The 11,260-nt window shown below is 36.6% G+C and overlaps 1 protein-coding gene across 1 annotated transcript; it reads right to left on the reverse strand.

Annotated features, from left to right (window-relative positions):
• Positions 1-2,455: 2,455 nt before the first annotated feature.
• On the reverse strand, positions 2,456-3,913 carry LOC149375029 (uncharacterized). The gene is made up of 3 exons (XM_089590834.1): positions 3,823-3,913; positions 3,749-3,759; positions 2,456-3,337 (listed from the first exon to the last, which is right to left on the reverse strand). The coding sequence occupies exons 1-3, from the start codon at positions 3,911-3,913 to the stop codon at positions 2,456-2,458; spliced, it is 984 nt and encodes a 327-aa protein (XP_089446960.1).
• Positions 3,914-11,260: the final 7,347 nt, after the last annotated feature.

Consider the following 11,260-nt stretch of genomic DNA (forward strand, 5'->3'; position numbering starts at 1 on the left):
GCTCATCGATTATTCATCGAAATACTGTAATATACGGCAGGTTTTTTGCACGCGTTTAGCTGCCGAATATAAGATACACCATTAATTCGTATCGGCCCCTCCTGTAATATCTTCCAACTATAGGTATATATTGTGCACGTAGTAGGTAGAAGCAGCCCATTACGTGATATATGTAATTGCTCTATGAGCGTTGATCGTAAAAAAAAGGGAGGGATCGTTAATTTTCACCTGGAATCGATTGTATTGCGTCCAGCTCGTCGAACGATGAGTTTCTTGTCGACGGGCGATTGTGCTTTGGTTTTTACAGCCGTTCGTTTAACGAATAAGTTACATAGCGACGGGTTATATAACACATTGCATACAGTATAGCAATATTTAATTATTTCGTGAAAGTACGCGTAATTATAGGTTTACCTCTTTAAACATAATCTATTATAATAGTTTCATGGAAAATTGAATTTGTTTGTATGACTGTTTTATCTGACAGTTATTGAGTATATGAATTCTTGTACATTTTCTGTTTTCTCTTTCTCTTGCTTTGTTCTATTCTTCCTAGAAGCATAAACCTATGACAAAACACTACGCTACAGTCTACGTGCTGATATTTATGACACTCTATCTCGAATTTTCTTCACCCATTATAAGAAAGAATCTATTAATGACAAGTGGTTATGAAAAAATTTGCACTTTGGCGTACGACGCGCAAGTTAAATACTTTTCATAATTGGAGATAAAAAAAGTGTAATTACAGTATTAATAACGTTAAGTATATGTAGAGAAATCATATTTTGTTGAGTCATATTTATATTATGAAAAGAGCATGGATGACTGTATTGTATACAAAAATTGCCGTTCTTACTTGTGACGTAGTTTAAATTATTAGTTTTTGACTCGTTTGTCCCTGTATACAATTTTCATTATTACTATACACTTGTTGAAAAAATGTAAAAACTGAATAATTGTTAAAGATGTATAAAGTAGTGTCTATGCTCCAAGTTATGCACCTTAGCAAGTGTCCTTTAATAATCACGCGTAAAAAACACAACGTAACACAATTATGTAATCTTGTGTTTTTCTAGATTTTCAACGAAGGTAAACATTTTTTCCCTCTTCGTAATACGCTCTCTTTCGTTTGAAAAATCAAAATTGATGAAAAAATAAAGAACACGATTCGATCAACCAACTAGCAACTAGTTAGAAAAACATCTTTACCATATAAGTATATCTAACAATATAATATGAACGCGTGTAAGTTATTTTTTTTTTTGTTAAAATTTTTTTTTGTTCGATCATTCGATCCGATTGCGTGATTCAAAGTCGCTGTGGTTCACTACGTTGCCGCAAATAAAATAATGATAACAACAACAGTGTAGAATATATTCTTTAATTCCCACTGTATTTAGCCGTCGTCGGTTATCCCTCCCACTAAATAGGTAAGCTTGTGTGGACCTACAAACCACAAGCGTTGCTGATGCCGTGAAATCATTGATGTGCTGCCGTTACTGCTGACTACCTTTAACATTCTGTGATGTAACTATTATTGCGATGTTTCATTGGTAAGCAGGAATGGTATTAGATTGAAGTAAGGAATAGTTGGTGATTGAAGTCCAAGAAATCAACCAAGACATTGATGTAACAATAGTGGTTTATTTTATGTACTGACAAACCGTTTTTTTATTCATTTACATTCGACTCTACAAACTAAGAAGATATTAATTATTTAGTGGAGTAAACTTAATACAATATTTTACTAATAAAAAAATTATTATGTACGATTAATCCTCGGGATTTTTTTTTCTCAAAGTTTTCATCATTAGATACTTGAAAAGTTTTTGAAATTTTGTTATCTAATCTACCCTACTCACCTGTAGATAATAACGTATAAATGTTAACACCATTATTTATTTTAAAAATTTTGAGACAACGGAAATAAAAAAAAAAGATGAAATCGATAGAATATTTTCTACTCTACAAGCTGATATCATTATCGTTATCATATGATCGTGCATACTAGCAATGATGAAATTCGTATCTTTATTAGTCTACAAAAATGTGGAAGCTTATTCCGTTTATCCCATTAATTGGATAAGAATGGTAGAATTTACTGTTATTTCATGAATATGTGTACTCATTACGGTAAAACAGTAAAATAACATTAAAAAATTTTACAGTAATATATAAGAATGTACCTTAAAAATACTATGAGAGAAGCTCTGACCTTGTGCTGTATATAAATAAATTGTCAGAGTTAATGCGCTCGTACATACTCTTATAAGCTTTAATTTTTTAACATTTTGCAGAGTTCATCATCTATGTGAGTCTGCTCGTGCAAAGTAAGATTTGAATGGTGAGTAAATCTTTTTAAACATAGTTGGCACTCATACGGTTCATCCCCAGTGTGAATCCGCTCATGTCTCGTAAGATCTGAACTGTTAGTAAAGCTCTTCAAACATAGTTAGCACTTATGTAACTTATCATCAGTGTGACTACGTTCGTGCACTGTTAAATTACATTTTTGAAAGAAACTTTTCAAACATTGTTTGCAGCTGTAGGGCTTATCGCCAGTGTGACTCCGTTCATGCACAGTAAGATATGCTTTGTGAGTGAATCGTTTTAAACATAGTTTGCACTCATGTAACTTATCACCAGTGTGAATCCGCTCGTGCGTTGTTAAATTTCCTTTTTTGGTGAAACTTTTCGAACACTGTTTACAGCTGTAGGACTTACCACCTTTGTGAATTCGCTTGTGCACTGTAAGATGCGACTTTTGAATAAATCTTTTTAAACATAGTTTGCACTCATATAAGTTAATGCCAGTGTGAATCCGCTCGTGTCTGGTAAGGTCTGATTTTTGAATAAATCTCTTTAAACATAGTTTACACTCGTTAGGCTTATCACCAATATGAATACGCTCGTGCACTTTAAGAATTGATGGAAGAGTAAAACTTTTTGAACATAGTTTGCACTTATATGGCTTATCACCAGTGTGAATCCATTCGTGTAGTATTAAACTTCCTTTTTTAGCGAAACTTTTCGAACATTGCCTACAGCTGTAGGGCTTATAACCTGTGTGAATCCGCTCGTGCATTGTAAGATGCGATTTTTGAGTAAATCTTTTTAAACAATGTTTGCACTCATATAACTTAATGCCAGTGTGAATCCGCTCGTGTCTGGTAAGGTCTGATTTTTGAATAAATCTCTTTAAACATAGTTTGCACTCGTAAGGCTTTTCACCAGTGTGAATCCGCTCGTGTGCAGTAAGATTTGATTTATTTGAAAATCTTTGGGAACAAAGTTTGCAGCTGTAAGGTTTAACACCAGTGTGAATCCGTAGGTGCTTTATAAGGGATGATTTATCACAAAAACTTTTGAAACACTGTGCACAGATAAAGGACTCATTATCTGTGTGTGATCGCTCGTGTCTGGTAAGATTTGATTTCGAAGTAAATCTTTTGAAACACAGTTTGCACTCATAGGACTTATTACTCGTGTGAGACCACGCATGCACTATTAATTTGGATTGTTTTGTAAAACTTTCTGAACACAGTTTGCAGACAAAAGGCTTATGATTTGCGTGAAGTAACTCGTGTCTCGTAAGATCCGATTTTTTAGTAAAAGTATTGGAACACACTTTGCAGACGTATGGCCCATCATTTGTGTGTGTCCATTGGTGTATTATTAATTTTGATTGTTTTGTAAAACTTTTGGAACATAGTTTGCAGACGAAAGGCTTAGTATCAGTATAAACCCGTTCTTGCTCTGTTAAATGAATTTTTTTCATTAAAGTTTTGTTACTCATTTTTCAATTCAAAGATTCATTACCTGAGTCGATGATTTCATGCCTCTTGAGAGCATCATGTCTGTAACTTTTATTGCATCCGTTGGGAATGTAAGGACTGCCTCCTTCAGCCATATTCGTGAAAAATATATCGCCAAAGTTTAGTAGAGCTACTATTCAAGTGACTTTTTATACTAGTAGCTTTGTTGTTAATATGCGGTAGTTCTCTGTTTCTGATGACGAAAGTAGATAATTATCTCTGCAAAAAGTAATTTAGAAATTCATTTGATAAAGACCCATACCTAATATCGTAATGTGTGCGTTGACTCTTAGCTAGTCAGTGCCATCTATTTTTTTTTTTCGTTGAAATAAAAAAAAAATTATGTACAATACACTAGCAAATTACTATTTTTCTTGGTCACATTTTTGAACTTATAATTTAAAAACAATTTTTTTTCATTTTAGGTTGGAAAATATCATAGATTAAATTACACATGATCACATAGGTACGTGTGTTAAGTAGATTACTTATGCATGCTAGACAGTAACATTCACTGTATGTAGTCATTAGTTGTATACATATTGAGTAGAATGCAATATAAATATAAGGCAATAATTAAACTATTGTTACTCGAAATTCATGTGTTGACTAGCATTAAATTAATTGACAGACCATGGCTTGTACAGCCTTACTTATGCTGTCGTTTTCAACTCAACCTATAATGTTTCCTATTCCAGAGTATGAAAGTAATCATCAATCAAAACCTCAATATATATATATGTATAATACTAGGAGAAATAAATTTTTTACTGAAAAATTTTTTGATTGTATAAGTATATTGTTTCCAATCCAAACTATATTTACTTGAGCAAAGCAATTGGATACATAATATATATCCATAACTTCTAAACTACAGTTTTGAAGAAAGTATTTAGATATACTGTAAAAATTTAGCTGTCGTGTCTGAAACGCAAAACTTTAAAGTTTTTCAAACAGTCTTGGCTATTTATTTCCAAGCACACTTAAAGTAACCCTTTCCTTTCCAAGCCCTTAATAGTTAATAAACACTTACCTTTCTAATTGTTTACAGCCGAATTTTTATGGAATAATCGTTGTTCCCTCGCACATAAACCGTAATTGGCTTTTAAACAAATTTCTGACGTTACTCAGATATAATTGACATGTCTAGATATATATGAAACATGTATATTGAATGTATATTTATTAAATATTATGATAGTATGCTTAACACAGTATGCTGTCTTGTAGACAAGTAAGAAAAAAAGCAAATGCATTACAGCACGGACTAGCTATTTCAAATGTGTTCAGGTATTTTTAATGACAAAAGAAATATATCACTGATGATGTACTAATAGATGTTTTCTGTGACGAAAGTTAGACAGCTAGACTCATATAATTAAAGCTACGTTTTTGAAGTAATGCTGGCCCGATAAGTCGTAAATCGTTGGTGATAAAAAAAAAGAAAGATAGTAGCTATTTGGGAAATTCCATTTCAACAATGAATTATTGGAGATGGTGAGATAAATTTTTTTTTTCACTAATCTGTTCAATACAAAAACTTCTGTAAAATAAGTTTGGTCATGATTTCCATAAACAGGATTATCTTTTATCTTCACTTGAGGAATTTGTAAAATTATCCATAAATTGATTATTTAAATGTAAGCTTAAAATCAAATCAAGGCAATCCAAAGATACTAAAAGTTTTTCTGAATGTTTATGTACAGTGATAACTTAATACCTATCAATAAATTAATCATCCCGAATTTTTACTTAAAATATAATATAAGCAGGGATAAAAAATCACATTAGTCGACTTAGTGTTGCCATTTTGCGCTCGACGACGAATCACACTACAACATAATTATCTGCAACAAGTCAAAAGCGTGTTTTCCAAATCAATCGTACTGTTTCACCAAAAGCAAATAATCATATTATTCTACAGCTATCGTGAGAATAAGTATATGCGCGAACCATCGACTGCGCACAAACGAGGGTGATATTCTCATGCCTGACGCCCGTAATAGGACTAATTCATCGGGACAGGATAATGATGGGGTTGTTACACACGTCGTCGATCCGTTGTCGAACAAACACATAGGTTGTGCGGAGATCCCGTAGGTATGGCGCGTGCCGCTCTTCTCCTGCGCCCAGCACGTGAACCATCACCACCCGCTGACGTCCTCACACACACACACACAGACATTCCGCGATGCGAAAACAACAATCTACTGGCCTTTTCGGCTCCGGTTTCCAAATCCCGAACCCATTACACGGGCTGTGCGCTACACACGCGCTTCGCTTTGACCAGATCCCTCTGGCAACTCATTCTTTCGGCTTTTGCCATCCCGATGTGTATATACGAACAACGAGAGATTCCATGCTGTAATTGTACTCTTTACTCACAATTCGGTTATTGATCTCACAGTCGATATTACACCTGGTTTCATTATTTTCAGATTTCGTTTGAGAAACATGAAATTCTTGATATGAAAATTCACCTTGAAATTCAATAGTATGGGTACATCGCTAAATTGCTTTTCATAGTAGTGGAATCATATTTATTTTCACAAGTATACACATCCAGCGATTATTGTTGTAAGATATGTTGCTGCCTTTAAATTGCGAAATTTCCACTTTATGTTCACAGTATAACCGTGTACGTTTGATATTCCCTTTGAATTTACGACCAAGTAAATAATTATAATAATAACGATTTCTCAACGATTTAAATAACAAGTGTAGGCATAGCATTTCTCTTCCATTAACGCGTTTGAACAAAAAAAAGTGTCCTATCACTTGCTACTGCATTGCTGTGTAAAAAAAAAAACAAAAAAAAAAAAAAATGAAAACTCGAAAATGTTTCTCTCGACACGTGTGAATTAGAACATGAAGGCGCAAGAGACCGAGATGTACACGTAGGTATAGGTGGTGTGCTCGCGCTCCGAAACGATGTCAGCGCGAGAAAAAGTCCAAACTGGAGCAATGCCGTCTCTCCCTCTTGACTGTCGAGCCAAAGATCCGCCCCTTGTATTAAGTACACCCGGTTGTCGTTGCTGTTATTGCAATGCTCCATATATTGACAGGCGATAAAGTGTACATATATGTGTGTATGCGCGAGCGTAACTTATTTTCTCCCTGAAATTGACACTCTGCCGTATGTAGTAGGTATGTATATATGGTATGCTCGAGTACGCATGCTAAAGTATACACTTACCGCGTCTGTGGATGCTTTTTTCTTGCTTCAAAGCTTTTTACACTGGTAGAAGAGAAATTTAGCTGCGAATCAACACTCCTCTCGCTCCGAAGCTAAAAATAATCGGATGCTTGTTGGAAAAATATTTAATGCGCGACGTATGACCCAGAGAAACTGCCACGATGAGACGCAAATCGTCACCTGCAGTGGGGAGAAAAAAAAATATAGGATTTCCATTTTTGATATACATGAAAAGGTACTATCTCTCACGAGTGAACTTTTCCTTCATCCGAACCAAAAAAAATTACCCAAAATTAACTTGATAAACTCATATTCAAACTTTTGCTGGGCCAAAGAACCGAGATACCATCTCTCAGACCCATCAAAGCATCCTCCATTAAATTGGTTGATCTTATTACACCCGCGTCATAGTCGGGATGTACTGCATTACTTACACGGAGCCAAACGTGAGAGGGAGGAGGTCAAAATGAGCTGTCAAAACTTATACACGTGCCTCGTTGTACGCGTGCGTCATAGTATATATATATCAGGCAGCACGTGCCTTCGACGTAGAGTCGTTAAACTGATTATAAAGTTTGACTAAACGGACCCACGCGGTCATTGTGCAAAATGTTAACTTTTTTTTACGAACCACATTATTTGTGTTTTTATTTTTTCCCCCTATTGCATCCAATTAATTAGTAAATACCCAATGAAATTCATTTGGAAATCATACCTGCAAACAGAGCCAACACGCGTAAGGATTCGGGGGAAGGGTTGGGTGGGAGGAGGTACATCAGCCCCCCTCGTTCACCGATGTAATGAAATAACCCATAGCCGTTGCTCACGGGAAACGAGTAAAAAGTCAAGGGCTGGTATAGCTGTTATCTACACCAAACGAGTCGTCCTGTGCGCACAGACACACGCACTCATACGTTTAAAAAAGGGTACAGGGACGACAAACAAGACTCCCGTGTTTATATATACATATACTTTCTGAACGAGGAGGTGGAGGAGGAGGCGATGACGGCAACGAGGAGCTGCCAAGGGCGCGTGCGAGGGTGAAAAAAGAGCGATATGTACCGAGGGATGGGTTTTGCGGTGTTTCCCATTATGGACGAGAGCTCACCCCGTATTATTATATCCTATCCCTCGATTGACGGTATTGATTATACACACGCGCTGCTAACAATACACCCTGGCCCCCTAACTTTTCATCATCCAGTGTTGAAGGTGCCTTTGTGTGTATATATATATGTACTGCGGCAGCGCACCTTGACGAGGTAGTGATGTATACGCACTACATGATGGAAGCGATCGACGGGGGGTCGTGCTTCTTCTTCTTCTTTTTTTTTTTTTTTTTTTTTTTTTCTTCTTTTTGGAGCTTCTGTGTTTCATGCCGTGGGTATACGCGGTTTCCTTTTTTCTTCCTTTTTCAAGAGAGACATTCTTGTTTTTGCACATAAGATGCACTTACGCAACGAGTGGAGCTTTTTCAAGAGGTTTGTTATTTACGTGTATGTGTATAATTGATGGGTACACTGTTCTGCTATATTTGTTATCTAAAATGTCTCACGTGGATATAACGCCGGTGCATTGATTATAGGTTTGATGTTGTGCCTTTGTACATAAGATCATCTGTTGTCTTAACTAACGTTAATTCAATCTAGGGTATTTTATATCAAATTCAATGTCGGTATTTCGTACATAAAGTCTGGAAACAGAAAAAAAAAGTATGAAAATCAATAGGTGTTTATTGACAAATGGCACGAGTTGATTATCAACAGTTCAATGTACTAATTTTTATACCTTGACTTATTTATTGAAGAAAATAATGAAAACGTATATGCGTTTCGATATTTCGACAAATGAATATTACTCTCGACGCAAATAATGTATACATATACAGCGCATTGTGCACCTTTCACGCGATTATACCATCGAGTTAATTTCAACATCAGACCGCACCACATGCTCGTTCAACCAATCAACCGTATCACAGGTGTGCATTATACATGGGATCACTACTATTAATTTGATTGGCCCACCCTTGCTAATTTTATACATATATGTACACGCATATAAATATTTTACGCTCATGCGTGCACTGTACAGGGTATTATTATCGTCATATCGATGTGATTACTAAGAGTAGACGCAAAAATGTAAAAAGTTCTTTGACCAAGGTTACACAATGGTTTTTCAAATTCTCCAAAAATACGTATACACTGTCGTATAGGTGAGTACCCGTGATAAGATCTAAAATTAGCACCGCGAAAGCACGATCGGTGGTAGCTCGATGTTGAAGCTCTTTAACGAGTGTGCACACCTTTTAAGGGTACATCGTATACAGTTATCGGAGAGAGGAAAGCTTTCTCTTCCCCTCCATCAAAGCTCGAGACGTTTTTCTAAATATTCTAACAAGGGGGAAACCCAAAACCCTTCGGGGGGGGAGACTCTCTCTCTCTCTTTTCTTGTTAAAGGTATACATAGGTATAGCGCGCCAACGGGCACGAGCGGACTGAACTAACGAGCCGTAAATTTTTCGTAATTGAGTCCTCTCTCTTAGTGTTTGTATATGTACGTATACGTATAGCTGCTCCTCTTTTACGGTGAGCTCTTTTTTTTTTTTTTTTTACAAATTTGCCCCATCTTGGCTACTCCTCTTCTTCTTTCCTTCCTTCACGACCGACAACAACAACAACAACAACGTCGTCGTCAGAGTACTGGTGCCAAAGGGGGCTGCTGGAGGCCCTCCACCGAGAGGTGGCGGTATACACAGAGGAGCGAGGGGCGAAAGGAGGGACAGGAAGGAGGGGCGCAGCCATGCTCTCACGTTACTCTCTCCCCCACTCCCGCCCTCTTGCACTACCTTAGAGGTAGGTATATACCCATAGCCGCGGCCTGGTGTCGGGTTACTACCCTCGACCTCATCTTCCTCCTTGTGCGCCTCCGCAACTTTGCCACCATCCTTGTATATACGTGCATATACATATATATATATAATATGCTCTGCACCATCCGTCCTTTCGTCTCTCCTTGTTTTCGCCGTAGCTGCCGTTGGATGAATGGACGGAGTAAAGCTACGTGTACATGTAGTTGTTACATAGTCGCGTCCGGGAGTATGGGATAAAAGAGTTGGACGACTTCTGTCCCTCTTTTCTTTCTTTTTAATTTCTTTCTTATTTTCTTGTCACATCTCCCGGTGCACTCGCGTTGTCTACCGTGCGGCTCTCGTCCTCCCTTTGTATGGTCGTCTTGCGGCTTTTACCCCACCCCCCCCTCACCCGTTCCAATTTTTTTTTTTTTTCTTTCTCTCCTATCTTGGTCTCTCTTGTCTGTATGTGGTAGCGTTTTTTCGGGTGAAACGAGCAGACTTTTTACGTCACGTACAACCAACTGTTCTCCAAAGTGATGATTTTTATGTTTTTACACCTCGATTTCTAAACACGTTGAATACATTTTTTTTTTTTTTTTTTTCCTCGCTACAGTGAATTCTTTTTCCCGGAAAAATTGTTTATTCATCCCTATATTCACAATACAATACTTACTGAAAACACTTTTTTTTTTTTTTTCTTGGCAGGTAACTTTTTTTTCTTTCAACTGTTTTATCGTTCAAAATTTCTCTGGAAAAAATTTTGTTGAGCCCTGTATCATAATTATTAATCAAAAATATTTTTTTTCAATACTATAATGGCGCATTAAACGTTTAGAAAAAAATAATACTTGAAAAAAAAAAAAAAAAAATCTGTGCCCATGAAAGCTCGTGTTCGCTTTGGTTTACGACTGATAAGTTTGTTGGGCATTTGGGTGAGAGAAAAAAAAAAGAAAAAAAAAAAAAAAAGTTCGATAACAGCCCATGTACTGCAAATGACGAAGAGAGAACAAAGAAGCTGCCACGCACTGGCAGGCGGGGAAGGGCTATCGTCTTCGTAACTCAATCTACATCGAGTTCGTGAAGAATATACACACTGTGTACGTATTACTCACGCTTTATCTACATTATAGTAGGTGTATATATGTATATACGCCCGATGTAAACAATTGATTGTGAAGTGTATATGCCTCGAGTGTGCGTGCACTTTATACACGTTTCTTGCAGCCAATGGATACTCGATCCCAAACGATGGATATTTGTTTATCAGTCCATATTTTACTTTGGTTATCATTCCACGGATATGATATCGAAACAAAACAACATTTTTTACCAGCATTTTGGTGCAGTGGTTACGCGAAAAGGCATATACGATGGATACGACATCGGTTG

Source organism: Copidosoma floridanum, unplaced genomic scaffold, assembly GCF_036245765.1.
Source record: "Copidosoma floridanum isolate Cflo_tuat_1 unplaced genomic scaffold, Cflo_Japanese_pri ptg000013l, whole genome shotgun sequence".
In the NCBI taxonomy this organism is placed as follows: domain Eukaryota; kingdom Metazoa; phylum Arthropoda; class Insecta; order Hymenoptera; family Encyrtidae; genus Copidosoma; species Copidosoma floridanum.

Excerpts from the sequence above, each read along its gene's own strand:
- LOC149375029 (XM_089590834.1), bottom strand. The coding sequence starts at position 3,913 with ATGGCTGAAGGAGGCAGTCCTTACATTCCCAACGGATGCAATAAAAGT.